Source organism: Plectrocnemia conspersa, unplaced genomic scaffold, assembly GCF_051122295.1.
Source record: "Plectrocnemia conspersa isolate PC_06_02 unplaced genomic scaffold, ASM5112229v1 ptg000010l, whole genome shotgun sequence".
NCBI classification, from domain to species: Eukaryota; Metazoa; Arthropoda; class Insecta; order Trichoptera; family Polycentropodidae; genus Plectrocnemia; species Plectrocnemia conspersa.
This window is the reverse complement of record NW_028277174.1, coordinates 19,977,234-20,000,560: the sequence shown is the minus strand read 5'-3', so window position 1 is coordinate 20,000,560 and position 23,327 is coordinate 19,977,234. Positions and strand designations below refer to the sequence as shown.

Sequence of the window (23,327 nt, the reverse complement as noted above, 5' to 3'; positions counted from 1 at the left end):
AAACTCAATAACAAATTGTAGATGAATCTCCAAGTAGTTATTTGATTTTGATTAGGATTGAGTGGTATATATTTAAACTATTTGAGTATTTAATTCCAATTATTTTGCAACCTCGCAATAATTCAATTCCTCATTTTTCTCTAGAGCTCAAATTCCCCTAATCTACCCTAACTTGTGCTAAAAGAGTGACTGTGAAAGATGCGTCATTTTCAATTAGTTTCATTTTATCGCCTCTCTTCTGCCAGCGTGTTCTTTTTCGTTCATATAATAATAATTACTAATGAATGCCAACGAGCTTTAACAGTACGGAGTGTGCCAGCGTAATTGAGTAATTTGTCGAGTTCATTTCCAGCGGCTCCACATTTATGCTACTATCAACTCCTGGTCTCGGGTGTTATTCGAGATATCAGTCGAAACAATAGCGTCGATTGAGTCGGTTGTGCGCGAATCGACCGCATATAGAACGTTTTTTCGCGCAACTATGATCAGTGATATAACCGAAGTGATTCCTGAATCATTCTCCTTCTGGTGATCAATGAAAGGAAAGATTTGACATCAGGTGAGAAGTTTATTAAGCGTTAGCGCCGAGCTAGTCACTTCTTTAATTGCGAAAGAGTGACTTTACGGCCGTTATGCAATGACGAATGCAATTGTGTAGATATACATATACGTAGTTTTGATTAGTGCTCGTGTGTGATTGTGATTAATATTTTATTTCAATAAGAAAAAACGTATTAAACGCGAGCGATAAGATAACTATACTTACCAAGGGGTAAAACAGTTTTGTAGTGTAATAATAATAAAATATAAATTTAATTAAGTTTTATGTAATATTTATATGATATTAGCGTTAAACAAGCTTCGAAGATTATGTTTAAATCTTAACGCCCGGCGTGGCGCAATGATGACTTTTAAACAAGCAAGTCTAAATATTATTTAAATTTATTTACATATATAGTAATTTTAATTGCATTTAATTATGTTTTATTATGTTAATAATATCGAAAGTTTATTTTATAAAGCATAGTTAATTATTATTTTATTATTAAACATGCAAAACTTTCGAATGATACGCCATTTTATTTTGTCGTTTTTTTTCAATAGCGCATACGGCTACTATAACGGCGATTTTATCGACCATGAATTTTTACAAATCTCCCCTTTTTATGTTTACTCTTTACCAGCAGATACTAAAATATCACAATTTATACAAACATAGCAACTTCCGCTGTATTATCTTCCCGGATTGGTCAAAAGTTCAGTTATTTATAAAAATTATATTTGCTTTCCAGTGCGGTTGTGGTTTTTCCCTGTTCAATAATTAATAAAAATATGCCACAAGTAATCCTAATGATTCACCATGATGCATGGGTTGGGCGTTGGAAATTATGCCATTGTAGGGCGAATGTTGTAGGTGTTGAAATTTCAGTAAACGGTCCATTTATATAATTGGCGGGGCGTGTCCTCTTCGGGGCTACTCCATGTTTTTTTTATCTCGCATTATTATCAAATTCGATTCACAAACATGACCACTGCCGGATGCGAATAGCCATAATGGCGTAAGCCTTTTGCTAATTCGTCGTGTGTCCTTTTTCATGAGCGCAATTGACGTAGGCATTGATACGTGATATTTTTAAAAAATATTATATTACTGACGCTATTGTGCTATCGATAATGCTATGCAAAAAAGGAAACTTAATTAAAATTCTTAGTTAAATGAATCATCATATCAAACTACATTTTAGCAATATCAACTATACATTTGAGATATGCAAGTATAGGAAAGTGATATAAATAGTCTATTCTCATATTTATTTTTACATTTTGATAATGATCAATAACATTTGCAATGTCAACGTAAATGGTACTGAATTCGCGATTATATATCCAATACCATATTTATCCTTTGATGCTTAGCAAGTGGGTAACACTATCGCTCACTTCTTTCGTAGAATGTTTACGTGAAAACCACAATACCTAAAACTCGATTTCTTATCTAAATTTTCAGGAAAACTTTACTTGGGACTTTTTGCATGACTTATGCATAGATAATAGCAGTAGCATAGCAAGACGCTGGAATCTAGTAAATTATACTATAGCAGCAAAGTCCAAAATGCAAGGTTTTAATATGTTGTCAAAATGTGTATGTATATAAAAAGTAGAGGAGCCATGCAATTTTTTAAAAATAAAATAACCGTTTTTCGGGATTTGTGTCCAGTGGCGTGTGCTTTGGAGCCAATTAGATTATTGTACAATATATAATTTAAAAAATATGTATGGAGAAATGTAGATATCAGTATCGGGGGGCGGAGCCGAATTGAGAGTCTTCATTGTGGTCGCCGATGATTGCCCGTGATTCGAGTCTGAGAGTAAGTACCGTGTCTGTTTTTTTGCTGTGAAAAAATCAATAATGTGATATGTGATATATCTAAACAGTAAGTTATTTAGGTACCAAAATTTTTCACACCGCTGTTAAAAGTAAATTAACCAACAATTTTGCGCTGCGCTGTAAAGATATCCTTCTCATATTTTTTTTAGTTTCGCTTCCGTGCCTATGGATTAGGTTGTAACAAAAATGATTGATGTTTTTATTTTTTGGAATTTCAGCAATATGTTAATATTATTTTTAATTGCATTTTTCGTTCTGTATTTTGGTAGCACCGAATTTATTTTTGTTATTAATTTTGCTTCAAATGAGTGCCACACTACTTAAATAAAACCAAAAGCCGTTACAAAGTTTGTTCTGAACATATTTTACGAAGCAAAAAGGCAACGAAAAGTGGATCCTTCAAAATAGAAAGCGGTTCCTTAAAAATGGAAAAAATATGGCTTTAATGCATTTCGCAAAACCAAAATTACACCAAAAGATAATTGTGGCCTGCGCACGGTATAATTCACTACATTTTCGAATCTTGGCGAAAGCATTGCATCAAAGTTATTGTCAAGATATCGACAAAATGCAATATTAACTCGATATTTTCTCCCCTCACAGGGCAATCGAAAGATTAAATTCTTTTGCATTACAATGCATAACCATGGTGCATTTGGGAATGCTAATCCATGACACATTGTTTATGCATTCCTATGTCTATAACGATTGTTTTTTCCTCTGGATGTTACGAGGGTTAACCGTAGTGGTTCATTCAGTGTCAGTCTATTGTGTTATCGTTACTGCGGGTAACCCTTTTTTATATCACAAAATTGTCAAGTTACATTATTGTAATTATCGCTTGGTTATGGTATTTACTACGCGAGTGTGTGAAGACTCCCTCCCACACACATCTTTGCATTAATTGGTGATCGCCACACTATTAGGGCCGCGTAGTGAAAATTTTTACACTCTCCTCAAATTATTGAATAAGAAAATAGTTATAAGATATATTATATATCTGTTTATTTTTAAAATTTTGATGACCACAGTTATATTTTTTTGAAATTAATGAAAAGGAGATGAATTTGTATAATTTAAGTATTTGTTTTAAATATATTTTTCTTCCAATTCTCGCTTATCTATTTTACTATGAATTACAACAATGATATCTTTAAAAAAAATGATAGAATTATCTCGCGTTTACTTGAATTTATCAAAATTTGTTAGAATTTCTGTGTACTATAACATAACTTTATTGAAATTATTGCATATTATTTATGTGCATTTTTATATTATTATAAAAAAGGGCAGTTTTAAATGTCGATATATAAAGACGATTACGTTACATACTAAACTAAAGAATTTCGTATAATTTATATATATTTACAACAATTTACAACTTATAATATTTATTGATTTTTCATGTCGCTTTAGCTTATAGTCTACGCAAATTATTCAGAATTAATTCATAGCACACAATAATTAAAGCTATTAAGAATATTCTGGAAATTGCTGTTATATTGAATCTTCATGTGGGTCCGAATATCATTTAAAAGATGTAGCACAAGTAATTTCACTATGATTTAAAAACGGAGTAGAATATTTTAGGCAGTTATCGACCGAATCATTTATTGATTTTTTTTAACATAAAGTATTAATAGCTACTAATGAGTCTACCTGTATGTTTATAATGTCGATATTTTAAAAATTATCTAGTACATACTAACTATACGCGATAGCGTTTCTTTATCTCATGAGATAATACTTTTTTCAGAGCTGAAGATAAAATACGGGATGGAAAACGGAAGAATTAGGCCATTCAAAATTACCACCGTCGGAGATGGAATGGTTGGGAAAACATGCTTGCTCATTACTTTCACTGCGAAACAGTTTCCAACTGAATACGTCCCAACGGTGTAAGAACACACTGCTGTTATGAATTATGTATGCTTAATGTAAATGTAATTTATATTTTATTTATTTTCAGTTTTGATAATTATTCCGATAACATAACTGTAGATGAAAATCAATATAATATGACATTATGGGACACCGCTGGACAAGAAGACTATGAAAGACTACGGCCGCTTTCATATCCGAATGTATGATAGTTTGAAAATAAAATTTAATTTAGTGATATTTTAATTTAGGCATCATATTACAATAATTTCAGACAAATTGCTTCATCATGTGCTATTCCATATCTAACCGGGCTTCATACGAAAATATCATGTCGAAATGGTATCCTGAAATAAAACACTTTTCAGCTTCCACACCTATTGTATTAGTAGGTATGGTATTGTCAATTTTATTATTTTATTTCATTTAAACATATAACTAATAATTAAAAATTGAAATTTTAGCTACAAAGAAAGACTTAAGAGATTCGAGTCCCAGCGATAATCTTATTACTACAGCGGAGGGCAAAAGGCTGAAGAAAAAGATGAAGTATGATTATTGTCATTATTTTATATTTAATTTTTGATAAAATTATTATATTCTCTTGTACTATTTAGAGCCGCTAGCTTCATTGAATGTTCAGCTCTAAGTCGAGAAGGTCTCGAAGATGTGTTCAGAGAAGCCATAAGAGCCGCAGTAAGAAGAGAACAACCAGTATCGGCGAAAACTTGTATACTATTATAGTCATACATAAAACATGTTTATAGATATGCATTGTGGAAATGTTTATTAAATCAGTATAACATGCTCTTTGAAATGTATTATTATAATGCTTAGTCAAGTCAATGATAATATTAAATAAATTTTATTTACTATATTATCGTGTAAAAAAATTATATTGCCAAAGAAATCATAATCAATTTTGTATAAAACATGTAAATATTAATTTTATTATGCAAATATTTATTATATGAGTAGGTTTACTGACAGTATTTCATTATAGCAGTATTATTGTGCTTAGTTTATGTTACTTTTGATTTAAAAAATATAAAAATTTGTACTACTAACAATTTTGTAAAACCGTTTTAAAGACAACATAAATTATTTACAATATAGAACCCTTTTAGTATTTGTTTTATGACGTAATTATTATGTAAGAGTAAAATACTCAGTTATACATAAAAACATATAAATGTATGCTAATAAAAATATTGTTAGTTGTATTTTTATAGTTGTTAAACCACAATTATATTAAATAGTTTTATGGCTAAACACAACAAGCCAGGAAAGTGTTTTTTTTTTACATTTGTATAACGAAATATTATTAATGAAATATATTAAAAAAATTTTTTTTCTGTTTTGATAGTAATTTTCTATGTATGTACAATTAGTATTATAAAATGAAAAAACCAATGGCAAAAAGAAATTTAAACGATTAATCGTAATCAGTGCTCGTATTATTATTTATTAGCAAATAAGAAACAATTAACGATAACTCAAATAAAAACCACATGAAAAAGTTACAATGTTTAATTAGTCTTCATTTTGAACGTAAAAAATTTAAACCACATGGAATAGTTGTATTTCTTTTTATTAAAATTGACTATAATACCTAGATCTACAACAATAAAAATTATATGGTACAAATTTTATTTCAAATCATAAAACTTTAATAATAAAAAAATTCAATTAATTCAAAAATTAAAAGCTAAAAACCCTCATATTATTTAAAAGTAAGACATCAAAACTTTAAAACCGATTATCTTTTTTAGATGTGTAATAAATATTTTTCCGTTATTTATAAACAGTTTTTCATTCTAATTTCTTAGAATGAACTAGTTGTAATCACATAAACTGATGAACTGATTATAACCATTTACAATAGCTTAATCCTGAAGCAAGGTTTTACTATTTCGTTTTATATCTCACTTGATTTTATTATTTAACATTACACATGAAGTATTACGAATTATCACTTACTTCATAAAATATTGTTATTCTTTATTTAAAAAACAGGTGAATAACTTTTATAATTTATTTTGGTCATGATCGTTACAAATGTCATTTTGCAAGTAAACTTGACATCGCAAATAAAATTATCTAAGATCATACGATTGTAAATGAAGTACAATCGAATACTTCACACCTGAATCGATTAAATACATAATTTTATATGTAAAAGTTACAAATATTTAGGACGAATTTTATAAACAAATTCTATAAACGTGCGGAATTACGTATTGAAAATTCAGATTCTGATATGTTAAAAACGAAAATTGACAAAAATTAATTAAATCGTGTAATGTGAAAATAAGTTGATGCGATACGGAAAAAATACTGACCCGTCGTTAAAGGGTTTTAACATAGAATATTATAAAACGACTAGGAGTCGATGACTCACCGGATTCGGACCATAATTCGTTTTGAATTTCTGGATATAAATTGCCAATAAAATGGTAAATAAATGATGTAAGTCTTGACCTCTTGACGCAAGACTGTGTATAATATTTCCGTTTTGTATGAATGGATTGTTCTACGTTATTAATATATAGATAGGCATCCCGATTCCAAGGGCCTGCATGCGCTTCCTGCCCTCGTGGCATAGTAGTTACGCCACTACAAACATCCCATGCTAATATGGCGTCAATAAGTTTTGAGTGGTAATAGTATCGTATTTTGAGGTGAAATAATTGATGATTGATTTTCTGAAATCGAAAAATTCGTGGTTAAACTTATTTTTGATTGAAAATAATTCGCTAGACATGTCAATTAGCACCACATCCAATAACCTAATATTGATAAGACAGTTTCTTAAAATAGTCCCAGAATTGGTAAAAAAATGGAAATCGTTCAATATTAATTATATATCCCAATCTGGGATTGCGTTTTACAACAAAACATACAATATTTTAAATAAACAATAACTAATGATTAAATTTACAAGTATTTGTAAGATCTTAAAATATTTATTATTTTCGGCTGTCCATAAATGGTGAAGTTCATAAATATCACAAATTTATTAAAAAAAAAAAAAAAAAAAATATAATTATTATTCTAGTCTATGATATTAAATGCAATTTATGCATTCAACATAGACTAGTGTAGAGACAACATTAAAATTTGATGTGTTAGCGCTTATTTTAGCGTTTATAGTAACGCTTCCGTCAAGCCGTTTAACGCCTTTTATAAAATTGACAACCGACAGTCAACCTTACCGGCGTGCGATGGCTGGTAACTTTTGGCAGAGTTCACACCACCAGCAATGGATTTTAGATAAACAAGACTTGATCAGAGACCGCCAGCACGATCTAGGCATCCTCTCGGAGGAGGAGTACCAGAAAATATTTAACTTTTTCGCCAGCCTCATTCAGGTTCTGGGCGAACAGTTGAAACTTCGGCAGCAAGTCATAGCGACGGCCACCGTATACTTCAAACGATTCTACGCCAGAAACTCGCTCAAGTGCATCGACCCACTCCTGCTGGCACCCACGTGTATCTTCCTGTCATCGAAAGTCGAAGAGTTCGGCGTGATATCAAATTCGCGCCTAATTACCACCTGTCAGACTGTGATAAAGAATAGATTCGGTTATGCTTATGGACAGCAAGAGTTCCCTTACAGAACCAATCACATATTAGAGTGTGAATTTTACCTTCTTGAGAATTTGGACTGTTGTCTCATAGTTTATCAGCCGTACAGGCCGTTGTTGCTATTTGTGCAAGACATCGGGACTGAAGAGCAACTTTTGACTGTCGCGTGGAGAATAGTCAATGATTCGTTAAGAACTGACGTTAGTTTGTTATACCCTCCATACCAGGTAATTGATTATGCTGCGTTTCGTTTTATTTATTTTACTAAGCAATACTTACCAAAATATTCGAAAATGTTTAGATTGCCATTGGATGTTTACATATTGCTTGTGTAATCTTACAAAAAGAACTGAAGGGCTGGTTTGCAGAGTTGAATGTAGACATGGAAAAAGTAAATATCGAATATATAATATATACACTGTGTAAACATAAACTCTAATTGTTGATATTGTTGTTTTAGGTACAAGAAATTGTGAGATCGATAACAAATTTATATGAAATGTGGCGAAGTTATGATGAAAAAAAGGAAATACAAGCTCTCCTCGCAAAGATGCCTAAACCCAAAGCCGCCCCTCAACGATAACTTTGAAATATTCCTTTTTTAATGATGCTAAAATCTAAACTAGAATATAATTTAATTGTATCGTAAACTAATTTATGATAAACAATTTATTATTGTCATTTCTGCATAGCTGTTGATTTAATGTGACTCGTTTATAAACAATATGACATACTTTTAGCAAGAATATAAGTATGTTATCATTTTAACTCTGGGTGTTATTTTTGATAAATAAAAAAATATTAGTTAAAACGATTACCACAATTACTCTTGCGAAATGATGAGGAAGACTGGATTGCATTTCATATAATAGTATTATAACAATATTTATTTACTTATGTTTACGACCTGGATCACACATTTGTGTATAAAATGCTAGTTCTTTTAATCGAGCTAATAAAAATAAATATTTATTTTTCAATGTATCTAATAAGAACTCGGCTTTTATTGACTGCGAACCCGTGTATGTAATAGTTAAAATATTTACAAATATAGCAAAATTAAATTAAATCTATTTTTCAATTATATTTAATAATTCATATAATCCCTACCGCAACTTGTTGGTTGTATAATTTTGTCACAGATATTTCAATATGTAAAATTACACGCTGATTTCGAATAATCGATAAATGTTTCCAAAAAGCACGAGCGTGATTCTAAATATAAATATATTGTATAATAGTTATATCTTGGATGTAAAATTTTGCATAATGCAATTAATTAAAAATATTGTCATTTTATGAATGCATTTTTCGAAGTTAAAGGTGATACTACATAAACGAAATGTGGTTTTATTAATTTTATTATCATTGCTTTTCTTATTGACAAAATAAAAAATATATAAAACTAAAAAATCATACTTAATGTCATAATAATGTTGAACAGGCACACAGGATATTAGTTGGTTTTTCATTTGTAATATAGACACTAGAGTGTTTTTATTAATTTAATTTAAAAAATTATAATTATAAAAAGTATTCACAAAAATTTAGATTCTCCACTGGAGAACCTCGTATCTAAAAGTTGAGCCTTTTTTAAGATTGCTTTTTTCTGAGCCTCATCAAATCTGTTCGCCTTCAAATCAATATCGCGATCGAAAGGTCTTCTTGTTTGTTTATCTTTGTCTTGATCGCTCTTCTGCAACAAATAATTCAACATTAACTCCATTCTTTATCTTAAATCGTTAACGAAACGCAAATATAAAAACCTTCTTTTTCTTTTTCAGTTTCTTTTGATGCAAATCTAACAGGCTGGTGTCTCGCTTATTTTTTTTCTTGTGTTTTCTGTAAAAAGATTAGCGATATATTATACAATATTATAATTATATTTAAGGCTTCTGAGAGAGAGTTGAATGAAAACGTAATATATTATTATAGACGAAAATACAATTTTACTGGTATAAGTTTCGACAGGAATATCTTCGTTTCACAGTGGTATATATAATTATAAAGTCACGCCTTAATTTTAGTCGTTTGTATTTTGCGCGCGGTTTTAATCTTGCTACTGCAGCGCCACTTTTAGGGTTGGCACAAACGCGTCGCGGAAATTCGTTTTTTTTATAATTTAATTAATGAGTCGAAATTAAATTATGTCATCAATATTTCAATAATTATTGTGATTTAAATACTTGTGAATATAGTTATACGTTATTTCGACTGTTTTAATATTGTCAACTGCTTTTGTGATTGGTTTTTATTGTTTGTAATAATTAAATAAGATATAATTAATAAAATATTAATAAAAACTCTTAGTAAATATTAAATAATGATTATAATAACAAAAGCGATTCCTTGTCGTTGAATCATTTTATTTTACTTGTTCTATTATTTTATAATTTATTTGTAATATATTTATTTAATTAGATTAAATTAAGACCACGGTGACCTAACAGGTTACCCCAATGCGTCACGATGGCCGAAAAGTTTATTATTTATTATATACATGTGTACATATATGTGTAGATATGTTGCACTCTTGCCGGTCCCAAGCTCGGATAAAGGAGGAGGGTTTCTATCGTGGAGCAAACCAACCAACGTGGAGAAATCCAAATAGTTACGAAAAAATCACAGAGAAATAATAAATCCGCCCCGATTCATAATGACCTAGACCAGTGGTCGGCAGCCTGCGGCTCGCAAGCCGCATGCGGCTCTTTTGATGTCAAGATGCGGCTCTCCAGTTCCATGCGCAAATATTAATAATTATTTTATTTTCAAAACTCATAAAAAAGATTATACAATTGATTTTTTATTCAAAACAATTAATTTTGCAACACAGTATGCTGATATAACCATATTTAAGTATATTAAAATAGTCAGTAACAAGAAATATAATTTAAAAATCTATAAAATACAGCATAAAATTCGATCGTTTATCGAAATAATAAAAATAGGACTACCTGCGATAAGACGATTTCTAAATAGCCTATGCAAATACAAGTGAATACAAAACAGATGTGAAATTAATTTTAATACAAAATCAATTTAAAAATCAGTGAAATTAATTTTATTCTAAATGTCTTCGCGGACCACCGGTTAAGAAACTATGACCTAGACCAGTGTTCCGCAAACTTTTTGTGTTCAAGGTACACCTATCAAATCAAGAAATATTAGAGGTACACCAAAGAAAAAAGCAATGTTTATTTAATATTTATTTATTACTAAATTCAATATACCTAATATGAAAAGATGTTTAGTGAGAAATGTGAGCCTGTTTAACTGACAGGCGATCAAAATTTGGAGCAATCGTTGATAAGTCTGCTCTCATCTCTTCATTGATCGTCCTCAGGCGTTCTCTTTTTTTTCGATTTAATAGTAGTGAGAGTTGAAAATCCAAATTCGCATAAGTTGGTTGTGGCAAATGGTAATAGAATTGCAACAGCACGCTTTGAAAGCAGTTTTTTATATCAGCCAAAAATGTGCTAGCTCTACTTCGGAAAATTTTAGTTTTATGTCCGATCAGTTTTTAACTATGAACTCTTCCTGCTCGTTTAACGGTAAGTGTCCAAGGAAAATGTTATCCGAAAATGGATTTCATACCCAGTCCATAGGTTGCAGGTCACACTTAAAAAAATAACAGTTCATTTTTTCTGCTAATAGCTCCAATTGTTTCACTATCAAAGCCTGCACTTTTTTTTTGAATCGGCAGCCATGACATTTGGAAACATTTCATTACTACCATTGACAACGTGGCTGATCCATAACACCAACTTAGCGCGAAAGCTTTCAATTTTGTCCGAAAACGTTAAAATATTAGAATTCCTGCCTTGCATTTTTCTGTTGAGCTCATTTAAATGAGCGAATATGTTCGCCAGATATGCAAGTTTTACTACCCATTTTTCTTTTTTTAAACAGAAGCAAAATCTGAACCCTGGGCATCTAAAAACGTATGGGTCTCATTTTTCGCTCGTAAATCCGAGATAGCACTTTTCCGCGAGAAAGCCATCGTACTTCTGTATGAAACAGAAGTGACTGATGATCTGCTCCCATTTCCTGACACTGCATTAAATAGACGAGAGTTTAGCGGTCGCGACTTGATGTAATTGACAATTTTAACAACTTCTTGTAGGACAGGCAATACTTCATCAGGCAGAGACTTCGTCATCAGTGCTTCCCTGTGTAAAAAACAATGTACATTTTTTTAATATTAGGGTTTTTTCAGAAGCCCTGGTTACAAATCCCCTAATTTTTCCCGTCATAGCTGCTGCTCCGTCTGTACAAATGCTTATGCAATTATGCCATTCCAAATTATGGTCACTGAAGTACTGCTTTTTTACTTTGAATATTTCTTCTCCTGTGGTATACCACACACCAGGTAGTGGCAGACAAAATAAAAAGTCCTCTTTTATTTCACATCCGTCAGTGTACCTCACATTTGAGATGAGATGGGAGTGACCACTGATATCAGTAGACTCGTATACTTGTAGCGCAAAAACTCCACTAAGTCCTAATTTTTTAATTAACGTTGATTCAATGTCACTAGAAATATCATTAATGCGATTGTATCTGCTGACGCTGGTATTTTTTCGATTTCCTTAGCGGCTTCTTGGCTAATCATAATCTTGACAACTTCTTTGCAGACAGGTGTAATTAAAGTTTCAGCGAGAGAATGAGGCTTCATGGATTTAACTAGCATATTAGCGATCACGATCACTTGCTTTTTGCGCTTTGTCTGATGTTTTGAAAGACGAACTCATGAGAGTTACCTGTTTCTTAGACTGGTCTTTCAAACGTTGAAAAAAGGCTTTGTCTTTTTTAGCTATCGATGGGTGTTTAGTAGTTAAATGTCGTAAAAGTTAACTGTATTATCATCACAAAACCTTGACTTTTTTCCGCGGCACACCAACTGATGACCACGATACACCAGTGTGCCGCGGCACACGCTTTGCGGAACAATGACCTAGACCAGTGGTCGGCAAACTTATTAGCCAAAGAGCCAAATATGTACATTACAACGATTAAAAAAAATTGGGAGCCAAATCTATTTATTAATTTAGCAAACCTTTATTATAATTTTTCAAATCAACACAAAGACGTTCGAATTTAGAGCTCCATATTTCCTTGTTTTTTAAATCTGGTGTGAATGCCCGTGGATATTTGTGCCAGAGCCGCACTTATGGGACCAAAGAGCCGCATACGGCTCCAGAGCCGCACTTTGCCGACCTCTGACCTAGACGATCGAAATCTAAAGGACTGAACTTCAATTTTGGAACCTGGAATGTGCAATATTACAACCAGGAAAAATGCAAACAATAGCGGAAGAAATACTAAAACTCAAGATATATCTTTCTAGACACTACAAGAAATTAGGTGGAAAGGCCAAAACCGATCACCGGTTGTAGCGCCGTGGAAGAAGAAGAAGCATATGTATATATTATAAATTATACATATAATTATATATAGTTAAATGTAACATCTTATCTTGCTATCAAGTTTTATTATTCATTATTTTTAAATATAAAGAAATATGACAACCTTCAACAACAAACAATTGCAAATTCTTCTACCACATAAGAGCGTGTTATAATTCGTAAACACCATTGATCAAACACAAATGGTTTGGTTATTAGGATTATTTTTGTGTACGATATATTTGATTTTCTATATATATAAGAAATGTTGTCGATTTGTAAATTTTTATAACAGGATGTGTGTCAGACGACGAAAAAATGCGTTGCAGATTTATATATTAAAATTGTCTCAGTGTGGAAGCATGACCCTGCGTGTCATTCGCGTGCATGTGTGTGTACATGTGAACACGCGGGCCGGCCAATTGATTAAAGTGCATAATAAGTTTTATTTACTTCATATTACCAAGAATACGATGAAAAATGTTTGTTTATTGATATAATTAGAATGTTCGGCAGTGTAAGGGTTAATTGCCTTTTCATCAGAAAATCTAGTACTATTGGATAACACGATTTTAACTATTCTTGACATTCTAATAACTAAATATTTTAATGCAGTGGTTGATATGTTAGCCCACTCACTCTATTGTCGTTCCCATAAGGATTTTTGGGAATTTAGTGTGTGCTGGCGAATTTTCTGATCAAGCTCATCCCATAAAAGCTTAATTAGATTTAAATATAGCGATTGGGGTGACCAAATTATATTTTTTAATATTTATTATTTTATTTGTAGAAAGTATTTGAGATTGTTGCCCTGTTGGAAAATAAACCTGGTCTGTTTAAATATCTGCCCATAGTGTAATATACTTGCTTTTCTAAAATTACTTTTTAAAAAAAATTTTCAATTCGTCTTCCGAGTTTCGCTACCCTTAATCGACGTTGAACGGTCGACACTGATATTTTTTCACACCACTCTTTTACACAAATTTCTGTTGCCATAAGCAACAGCAATAAAAAAGGGCGAGTCTAAACAAAACATATGCCATAATATTATAATGAATAATACAGAAAATAGTCTATTCTTTAATTGGGTAACAATATTTTTAATAGTTAAAAGAAATAATGGTGGATTCTTGACTATGAATATCGTTGCAGGTTTTAGTATTACATTTTTGACCAGTAATGTATTATAGTTTGTAGTCTGACGACAGGTAAGGGTACGAAGTAGGCATACAACAAAATGGCAAAGTAGAAACTTGTTAAAATTGATCAACGATTGAAATTTCGGTCCTGTGTTGCATGTCTGTTACACCAGCAAGTGTACAAGTAGAAAACGGCATAAGTTTGGTAGTACATTTTTTGAGTAAGTGCAGTAAGTAATGCACGAGTGCCGGAAAAGTTTGTATTAAATTATGTAGAAATATTACGCCGTTCAATCCATTATGTAATAATATATATTTAAGGTTTTCATATGCCTCACCCTCGAATATATTATATAATACTCACTTGATTTCGGCTTCTTGTTCTTCGTCTCTTTTCTTAATATGATCGAGTACAGCATTTTGCTCTAATTTCTTTCTAACGGTCTCTTCATCTTCGACTACTATTCCCGCAGCTTTTAAGGCTTTTTGTTGAGGGTCATCCGTCCAACTCGACCTAAGAGAGTTAAATATATGTTGGATTATTTTGAAGGATAAGAATTCATCTCGAGATCACACGACGAATCTCTTGAAAAATAAGTATCTTAGTTTTTCTATATTTAATTATAACAAATACCTATCGGTCATATCGGGGCCTTCTTTTGCTCGAAACTGTCTGGAGATCAAGCCTAATCCTAAACTCGCAATTTTTCCTTCAGGTAGCTTCAACATCCACTCTTCTCTAACGTCTGCTTTAGATTCGCTGGGTTTTTGAACTTCTATCGAATCAATCTTAAGCTTCAACGCTCTTTCTTCGAGATTTTTATGGGCATTAGACCACTTTTCTTCACATCCTGCAGGTAAAGGCCCGATTATTTCGACATCGTCATCATTGTCCGAAATTTCATTTATGTCTAGAGCTTCTTCCAAAATTTTTCTATGATCTTCTGATATTGTAGGTCCTGAAATATGATACAATTTAGTACACATAAAATTGCTTAATTGATGAAATAACAAGTTTCTTTCCCAAAAACTATGAGTTCACCAGTCAGCTTTTCATTTATTGACCATGAAAAGATAACCATTGGATTCGCAAGTTTCGGTCAGAAAGAAATTACCCATGTTTTTTTGTCGCTTTTTTGATTTCATCAAATGTGGAGGAAGCGCCGGGCCTTCCACTTGACTGTCCTGGTTCTCTTCTACCATTTCTAACCGCGGCGGCAACGAAGGTCCCATCACTACGTCTTGGGTCTTCGCTTTTAATTTTTCTCTCAAATCTGGCATTTCGAGTTTTTTTAAGTCTTGGTCAGATTTTGTATCTTCGGAGACGTCCGAATCGCTCACAATCTCTCCTTCTTCGTTCGATTCCTCGCACTGTTTCTTTTTTATAGGATCGACGAGAACCGCGCTCTTAGGAGGTAAATCTTCGGAATTGTTATAGCTGTTACTAGACGTGCAACTTTCGCTTTTGGACGATTTAGATTTTTTATGTTTCTTTTTGTCTTTGTGTTTAGATTTTTTCTTATCCTTGGTATGTTTGAGTTTTTGCTTCAATAGTAAAACTTCCTTTCTCAATTCGTCTTCGCCGATCGAGGAATCGGATTGATCGTCTATCGTCACGCTTTTCATATTATAATACGAGACCGGTTTAGGTTCGGCGTCGGACGATTTAGAATCGTCCGACAAGTATATTTTTTCAATAAAAGTCTCGTCCTTTTCGAGACTTTTACTACGCTCTTTTACCACTTCTTTATTGCATTTGAGCGATTTCTTAGGCGATTTTCGCTTTTCATCCGAAGCGCTGCTCACTCTGTCGATTTTAAGTTTTTCGCCTTTAGGTTCAGCCTTCGACGGTTGAAGATGTCGATTGATAGCGTTTCGTATATTCGACACTACCTCATCGTTAATTCTAATATTACCTCTATCTCTTACGCTTAATCTATCTTTACTTCCGTGCGATCCTCGCTCACTTTCATACTTATTGCCTCTCGAGATTCTCTCAGGTTTTTCCGATCTTTTATCGTGAGCGTATTTATCCTCGTCGCGCAATCTGCTACTGCTCGATCCGTATTTGTCAGAGTTTCCATTTTCTCGATTTGACTTTTCTCTATTGTAAGAAGAACTCTTCGATTTGTGAGGGTCCGATCGGTTTCTGTCTCTGGAGCTCCAATCGTCGCGAATCGGCGATCTGTCTCTTATTCTAAAGGAGCGTGAATCGTTTCTGTTGTACGAGTCATTTGTTCGTTCGTTGTTAAATCTTTTATCGCTTCTTCCTCTGTCGTTTTTTATTAGATCTACATCACTGCTGGCGTTCGGTCGTCGAGTAGAATCGGTTTTGAATCTTATTCCAGTGTCAGAATCGGAGGAGGAATCGTCTGATAACATGGCTGAAACGTAAGAAAAGCAATTATAAAATACATAAATTTTAATTGAAAATATTGTACAAAATAAAAAATATTTTTGTACATTTTTTCAAAACAGAAAGGCAAGGAAGATAGGTATAGAATATTCCTTTAGTTTTTAATATTTTTATTTTACTTGCTTACTTAGTAAAAGAAACAAAGTAAAGGTTGGTGTATTTAGTACGATGAAAATAAATTTACACATTTTTTTTGTAAAACTTTACTATAATTATATCATCAATATATAAATTCGGATGTTTAATTCTACAGATTGTAAAAATAAGATGCTAACAAGCTAGGACTAGATTTATTCGGCTATCACGTCTATTTAGCAAAACTATACAAACATCTTTTTGATCTTCTTAAAACTGTAACTCAACGACTTAATAAAACCAGCAGGTAAAATCGCTTTAATAGACTGTGTTACACTTGAATTCCATACTATATTTTGCAATGCACGTTGCACAATTTTGTTGGAGTTTTTTGACGAAACGGCTTTTAACGTGTCAGTCTCCGATGTTGAGTCGTTCTTGGATGCTATTTTGAGCACAGTCTTCCGAAGATGAGACGGTAAGTTGGATAAGTGTTGATATTTCGCATCCGACGACACGTCCTGTGTTATCTTATCTTCGGTTCGCTGTATAAAATCTTTGAGGCGCATTAAAGGTTGTTCGTATAGTAGATGGAATTCTTCTATTTGAGGCATGACTATGTTTTTTACTTTGTTTTTGTTTTCACCGAATATCATCCGAAAGTCGCCGGAGTAACTCAAATTGGACACGGCGTAGTATAGATCGTATGGTGAAAATCGCTCAGGAAGGAGTAGCAACGCAGCTCGGACGGCAGAGTCTAGGTTTGATTCTAATGCGCCTTTTAAGCCAACATCGCTGGGTTCTAAGATGGGAGTGACCGGTTTATGGAGCCGGCCGGCTAGATAGAGATATCTCCATTGAGTCAAATCCTCTACGAGGTCTTCAGAGGTGATCGCGCCGTATTTGAACGTGAGGTCGAGTTCGGGTAACGGTATCAGTGTGTTATAGTAGACTTTGGCGGCTAACGAGCGTTGATAGCGGGCCACCGCCGCGGGGCCCAGGGCGCCTAGGGCCGAGTAGTGGCGGCGGTTGCGCCGTAAGTTGTCGGCGTGCCAGGCGGCGGCGTCGGCCACTACCACCAAAAGGTCCAGCATCGGCGTCTCGCTCTTCGAGCGGCCCGCTTGCGGCTTCGCCGCCGAGCCGTACGCCCAGCACGCCACCGCCGGGGGCAGCCGCTGCAGCACGGCGAAGCCCGCGGCTCCCGCGACCTTCACACCCACCTGAGCAGCGCTCATCGCCGGTCACCGCGCAAGAGATCGGAGTTGCTCGTCTCCGCAGTCGCTGTCACTTCGCGGGGCTGCCATTGTACAAAAATCGGCAACCGTAAAAAAATATTTAATTGTCGAAGTCGATAAAAAACATATACTGCATACCAGTTGACTCTTAAAATAATATACACATTATAATATGTTATATACCATTATAGCGTGCTTCAGTTATTAGTTTAAAGGTTCATATTTATGGTGCGCCTAGTTTTAGTTCATTTTTTGAAATTTAACATTTAATGATTATAAAAATTCGGAAACCTGGTAAAAAATATTTTTATACAAAAAATATTATTACAGCATTTCGCACAAGTGCTCCTCGACGCTTTTTTAAACGTGTACTTTTATTATTTTAAATGGACGAAATATTGTGACTTATGACTACATATAATAAAATACAAATAATACACGTGTCCGTCAGACAGCTGTCAGTTCATCGAAATGGAGGCTCTTTACCACCAAACTAGTCGACTTATCCAAGAAACGCAATCATATTTTCAAAACCTTGAACGAAAACCCCCGAATTCTGAAGAAATCGAAAATGAAATCCAATCGAAAATTGATGCAATTAGTTCGTAAGTTCAAATTACTTTATATTTATTTTGCTACCTTGACTCCCATCGTTGAAAAAGTGAGAAGATCTATTACTATCGGACAATCATGATTCTTCGGACATGACTTGTTAACGCAAGTAGTTATTCTATAGTTATAAAATTTTTATTCTTTGATTTTAAATAAATATTATGTAATTGAAAAGTTTGATAATAAAAAAGTGAATAAGACTAGTAATATTATTAATTGTTTTGCTAGGAACTGTGACAGGCTTGATATTTTAATTTTCAAAGCGCCAGTAACCCAAAGACAGATTGCGAAGATGAGATGTGATCAACTGAAATATGATAATAGACATATCCAAGTAAGTTACATTTACTTTTCCTAAATTATATTGTTTGTCTAATCTATTTTTTTCTTTAGGCAGCTCTGAACTCTATCCGAGAGAGAAGAAACAGAGTGAGGAAGGAATTAGAAGAACGAGAGCAACTTCTGAGCAGAAGATTCACTTCGAACGATTCTCAAGATCATACGATTCAAGTCGATTCGAGCACTGCTCAATATCAATCGCTCCAAAGTGCACATCGCGGAGTTGACGATATGCTAATGACGGGTAATGAATATTAAGCATAAATTAATTCATCAATCAAATGTAAATATAACTTTTATAATTATATTTTATTAGGTTCTAACGTTCTCAGCAATTTAAGAAATCAACGTGAAACTTTGAAAGGAGCTCACCGAAGACTTATAGATATTGTTAACAATTTGGGTTTATCGAACACGACAATAACTTTAATTGAAAAACGTGCAAGACAAGACAAACTTATTCTGATCGGTGGAATGTTGCTTACATTGTCTGTTATTGGTATTGTTATCAAGTATTTTACATAAATAGATTTATACACAACTGTCATTTAATATAAAAAAAGGCCGGGTGGTGCGATACTTTCCTTCTCGCTCGCTCGCGTGTTAAGTGACAAGAGTAAGTGAGAGATAAGGGCATGCTGTCCGCATTACTTAACACGCGAGCGAGCGAGCGAAAGGGAAACTATCTTACCGTACGTTCCTGATATATACATATACATATGTATAATGTAATTGAAAAGAATAGTTCATCATCATTCCATAAAGGATGTTCATTAGTATTTTATAAAGTAAAAATGTTGTGATGAAATTTCTACTATCATTGCAAAATATTTATCATATATTTATATCTTATGTATAACTTCCGATTTTTAATTTTATATAAATTTAATAAAAAATGTGTCAAGTTATTTTGTAATACAGTTCGACCATATTTTAGGCTAATGAAAGGGTAAATTCTTATTATGGTTCAGTTTAAAAAATTGTTGAGTAAATAAAACTACTTTATCATGTGTTAGTATTTATTTCAGTTCATTAATTGCAGCAGGATTTCATATGTATTTTAAACTATAATAGTTTTGTTAACTTATATTAAAAATAATTGGGTGCGATTTATCGGAATTATTTTAAGAAATATGTGTAAATACTTTGTTTCATAAAACGAATTGTTTGTGAATTATAATAATAAAAACTGAGCATTAAATAACTATATCTATCTTCAATAAAAAATATTAGGGTATAATTGGCAATAATGTGACATCACATGGTCAATACTTGGTCACTCATCCAAGTATATATATTGCTCATTTAAATCATCCTCAAATTAATTGCGTAATATCACTGATTCATATGTTTAATGAAGAATATTAATATATGATCTATAAACTAGCCTAAATTATTATAATGTGTAAAATTATGTATGTTATAGAAAATTATGTTTGAATTTTAATGTTTGTACATAAATAGATCTAAATCATAAATATTACTTTGTATTATACTGTATTTATTAAAATTAATCAACGTTTCACTGATAACATTATCAAAGTTTGGATTATTGAGTTTGCCCCGCATTAGAATGAAAATAATAAATATCGTTAAAATGGGAAATATTGTAAAATAAATGCAAATAACTTAATTTTATGTGTAGTTGTGAGATTTATATTTCATAGAATGATTTTAATATGTACGTATAAAATAATCGCATACAAGGTTATTGAAATCAATTTGCAAAATATGGTTAGAAATTAGTGTTGTTAATTATAATGGTTTTAAAATTGATAGAATTGTGATATATTGTTAAAAAAATAAATAAATAAACTATATTTTAATTTCACTGATTTATGTTTTAATATTGAGATTCTATCTAATTCACTGATTTATATCATAAAAATGTATTATGTATTTATAAAATAAATATATGTATTCTGACTACGTACAACTTTTTTTTACATCAACAATATATAATATAGTCATTGATTTTGCATTATATAGATAAATCTGTATATTGTAAGCGATGTTTTATATGTATTGATAACACATCAATAAAAAATCATGACAATAATAAATGAGCTAGTCTTGTGTGGGATGCATGTATAATAAATTGTATATAAAACAAATATATTTAAAATAAAACACTAGTATGGTTAAATATGTAGAATTATTTTATCCATACCGAAATAAAATAATTTTTTAATATTTCTCTCTTATTACCAAGTTTATTTTATTCATATCGCTTATTTAAAACTGTATTTCTGATAATTTATTATATGGATAGGCTGCAATTGTAAATTATTTGGTATTAAAATAACTCTTAAGTATTCACATATATTGAACCCTTGTTAAAAAACATTTTCCTTTATATATTATACATTCAAAAATACTCATTTATATGTAAGGAGAAATCATTATTCACTCAGTGTTGAATTGTCGTGCAAAGGGATAACACCTCGTAAAATTCTTTGTGGTGTTCAATAGTTGATATGTCTTACAAAATGTGGGAATACATTAAGAGCTTATTGAGGCTTGATAATAAGCAAATTAAGCCTAATAAGAAGATGGTAATTTTGGTGACAGGATGTGATAGTGGATTAGGTTTTAGTATTGCTTTGGAAATGATCAGAATTGGCTTCACGGTTGTGGCTGGTTTTTTGCAAGGGCCTGAAAGTCAAGTTGCAAGAAAAATGCGCGATCTGAGCTCGCATTCATATCATCTTCATCAAACGCACTTGGACATTACAATCGACAACAGCGTGAAGAATACGATTGTATATATTGAAAAGTTTATTGAAAACAATCCCGATCATTGTAAGATTAACATGTAACATTTTATCAAATTGCTAAATATATTAATTATGTTCATTTTTATAGATTTATATACGTTAGTAAATAATGCTGGCGTTATGATCTTCGGCGAGTTTGAATGGCAGTCAGAGATTACAATCAATTTACAAACGTCTGTTAATACATTAGGAACATTTCGTATCACAAAAGCGGCACTGCCTCTCTTGCGCCAAACAGCTTTAAAAAAAGATATATTAGAGATAAAACCCAGAATTATTGTTGTCAATAGTCATTGCGGTATGTATCCTATTCCAATTCTGTCAATATACTGCTCGACTAAAGCAGCGTTAAGGGCATGGTCTGAAGCGATAAGAATGGAGTTGAAACCTATTGGAATTCATGTTATAAATTTCGTTCCAGGTATTTATAATAATCATCATATTTTATGAATAGATTTACTATTTTAATAACGTTGGTTTACTTTTAAAGGCAATATGTTTACGAAAACAAATATTGTGGCAAAACAATTGGAGCACGGTGAAGAAATGAAGAGATCTTTGACCATCGAACAAAGGAGAGTTTATAGCGATAGAATTAGATCTGTTATGGGTTACTTGTCTACTTTTTGTTCTCCTCGACCTGCGGAAGCCATGGATGATAAAAATTTATTGAAACAACTAGTAAACACAGTTTTAGATACAAATCCTTGGTATGTATATCTCTGCGAGCCTTTAAAATACACATTATATTACAATTTAATAAAATACTCACCATATTTTATAAAAGATTGGCTAGTTGAGAAGTTTATGGCATTTCCAAAGCCCGAATATAATTTTGAATATTAAGATACTCTATGATATATGTATGTGTATTTAATATAGATCCCTTATGGTAATATTCATTAATAAAAAGGAGAAAGAGATACTGTTAATAGAAATATGAATATATGCATATATGTTTATCAATGTTTTATATGATATTTTTTATTAGTTTTTAAAATTTTAATATGGTATAGGTTATTAATTAACAGAATATATATTTATTACTAATTATAATTATAATCAATTTTATTTTAGGAATAAATACGCATATGATATGATTATTAGTAAAATAATGTAAAAATATATATTATTTTAAGTATATTCAGTTAATGTTAGGGCTGTCATATATTCTAGGCATGAATATGGAATAAAAGTGAATCACGGGGACGTAGGAGAAAATAATTAATATATTGATTGATTTGATTGTAATAATAATTATAAATCGTGGATATTTTTATTTATATGCATATGTCTATTTATTAACGTTTATCATACAATATTTTATCAGTGATTAAGACAAGTCAGATATTCCACTCGCTGAAAGTATATAACAAAAATGAGATTGAAATAAATAGAGGAAAAAGATAATAAAATACAGGATATATGGCAGCCCTAGCTAAAGGTATTTTATTGATTTTAAAAATTATTT

General features: G+C 31.9%; 6 protein-coding genes across 6 annotated transcripts; 4 read left to right on the top strand and 2 right to left on the bottom strand.

The window, feature by feature from the left end:
• Positions 1–326: 326 nt before the first annotated feature.
• Positions 327–5,789, top strand: RhoL (Ras-like GTP-binding protein RhoL). Its single transcript, XM_088195096.1, has 6 exons — positions 327–559; positions 4,146–4,287; positions 4,359–4,473; positions 4,545–4,662; positions 4,735–4,819; positions 4,888–5,789. The coding sequence occupies exons 2-6, from the start codon at positions 4,166–4,168 to the stop codon at positions 5,012–5,014; spliced, it is 567 nt and encodes a 188-aa protein (XP_088051222.1). The 5' UTR covers positions 327–559; positions 4,146–4,165; the 3' UTR covers positions 5,015–5,789.
• Positions 5,790–7,451: 1,662 nt separating this feature from the next.
• Positions 7,452–8,927, top strand: CycC (cyclin C). The gene is made up of 3 exons (XM_088194501.1): positions 7,452–8,085; positions 8,160–8,249; positions 8,319–8,927. The coding sequence occupies exons 1-3, from the start codon at positions 7,495–7,497 to the stop codon at positions 8,439–8,441; spliced, it is 804 nt and encodes a 267-aa protein (XP_088050627.1). The 5' UTR covers positions 7,452–7,494; the 3' UTR covers positions 8,442–8,927.
• Positions 8,928–9,201: 274 nt separating this feature from the next.
• LOC148230895 (uncharacterized) lies at positions 9,202–18,192 on the bottom strand. The gene is made up of 6 exons (XM_088194499.1): positions 18,114–18,192; positions 15,518–16,786; positions 15,037–15,361; positions 14,767–14,916; positions 9,625–9,700; positions 9,202–9,554 (listed from the first exon to the last, which is right to left on the bottom strand). The coding sequence occupies exons 2-6, from the start codon at positions 16,782–16,784 to the stop codon at positions 9,396–9,398; spliced, it is 1,977 nt and encodes a 658-aa protein (XP_088050625.1). The 5' UTR covers positions 16,785–16,786; positions 18,114–18,192; the 3' UTR covers positions 9,202–9,395.
• LOC148230896 (phosphatidate cytidylyltransferase, mitochondrial) lies at positions 16,912–18,192 on the bottom strand. Its single transcript, XM_088194500.1, has one exon. It carries the CDS (start codon positions 18,126–18,128, stop codon positions 17,139–17,141), a length of 990 nt encoding a protein of 329 aa, XP_088050626.1. The 5' UTR covers positions 18,129–18,192; the 3' UTR covers positions 16,912–17,138.
• Positions 18,193–18,542: 350 nt separating this feature from the next.
• Positions 18,543–21,012, top strand: Membrin (golgi SNAP receptor complex member 2). Its single transcript, XM_088194068.1, has 4 exons — positions 18,543–18,733; positions 18,969–19,074; positions 19,134–19,323; positions 19,396–21,012. Exons 1-4 carry the CDS (start codon positions 18,600–18,602, stop codon positions 19,602–19,604), a joined length of 639 nt encoding a protein of 212 aa, XP_088050194.1. The 5' UTR covers positions 18,543–18,599; the 3' UTR covers positions 19,605–21,012.
• A 442-nt stretch (positions 21,013–21,454) lies between these two features.
• On the top strand, positions 21,455–22,702 carry sro (SDR family oxidoreductase shroud). Its single transcript, XM_088195858.1, has 3 exons — positions 21,455–21,881; positions 21,945–22,277; positions 22,347–22,702. The coding sequence occupies exons 1-3, from the start codon at positions 21,557–21,559 to the stop codon at positions 22,700–22,702; spliced, it is 1,014 nt and encodes a 337-aa protein (XP_088051984.1). The 5' UTR covers positions 21,455–21,556.
• Positions 22,703–23,327: the final 625 nt, after the last annotated feature.

Excerpts from the sequence above, each read along its gene's own strand:
- RhoL (XM_088195096.1), top strand. The coding sequence starts at position 4,166 with ATGGAAAACGGAAGAATTAGGCCATTCAAAATTACCACCGTCGGAGAT. Across the intron at positions 4,663-4,734 it reads CACACCTATTGTATTAGTAG|CTACAAAGAAAGACTTAAGA; the intron begins GTATGGTATTGT and ends TTGAAATTTTAG. Across the intron at positions 4,820-4,887 it reads AGGCTGAAGAAAAAGATGAA|AGCCGCTAGCTTCATTGAAT; the intron begins GTATGATTATTG and ends TGTACTATTTAG.
- CycC (XM_088194501.1), top strand. The coding sequence starts at position 7,495 with ATGGCTGGTAACTTTTGGCAGAGTTCACACCACCAGCAATGGATTTTA. Across the intron at positions 8,086-8,159 it reads TGTTATACCCTCCATACCAG|ATTGCCATTGGATGTTTACA; the intron begins GTAATTGATTAT and ends GAAAATGTTTAG. Across the intron at positions 8,250-8,318 it reads TGAATGTAGACATGGAAAAA|GTACAAGAAATTGTGAGATC; the intron begins GTAAATATCGAA and ends TTGTTGTTTTAG.
- LOC148230895 (XM_088194499.1), bottom strand. The coding sequence starts at position 16,784 with ATGTTATCAGACGATTCCTCCTCCGATTCTGACACTGGAATAAGATTC. Across the intron at positions 15,362-15,517 it reads AAAGCGACAAAAAAACATGG|GACCTACAATATCAGAAGAT; the intron begins GTAATTTCTTTC and ends ATCATATTTCAG. Across the intron at positions 9,555-9,624 it reads AACTGAAAAAGAAAAAGAAG|AAGAGCGATCAAGACAAAGA; the intron begins GTTTTTATATTT and ends TATTTGTTGCAG.
- LOC148230896 (XM_088194500.1), bottom strand. The coding sequence starts at position 18,128 with ATGAGCGCTGCTCAGGTGGGTGTGAAGGTCGCGGGAGCCGCGGGCTTC.
- Membrin (XM_088194068.1), top strand. The coding sequence starts at position 18,600 with ATGGAGGCTCTTTACCACCAAACTAGTCGACTTATCCAAGAAACGCAA. Across the intron at positions 19,075-19,133 it reads ATGATAATAGACATATCCAA|GCAGCTCTGAACTCTATCCG; the intron begins GTAAGTTACATT and ends TTTTTTCTTTAG. Across the intron at positions 19,324-19,395 it reads TGACGATATGCTAATGACGG|GTTCTAACGTTCTCAGCAAT; the intron begins GTAATGAATATT and ends ATATTTTATTAG.
- sro (XM_088195858.1), top strand. The coding sequence starts at position 21,557 with ATGTCTTACAAAATGTGGGAATACATTAAGAGCTTATTGAGGCTTGAT. Across the intron at positions 21,882-21,944 it reads TGAAAACAATCCCGATCATT|ATTTATATACGTTAGTAAAT; the intron begins GTAAGATTAACA and ends TCATTTTTATAG. Across the intron at positions 22,278-22,346 it reads TGTTATAAATTTCGTTCCAG|GCAATATGTTTACGAAAACA; the intron begins GTATTTATAATA and ends TTACTTTTAAAG.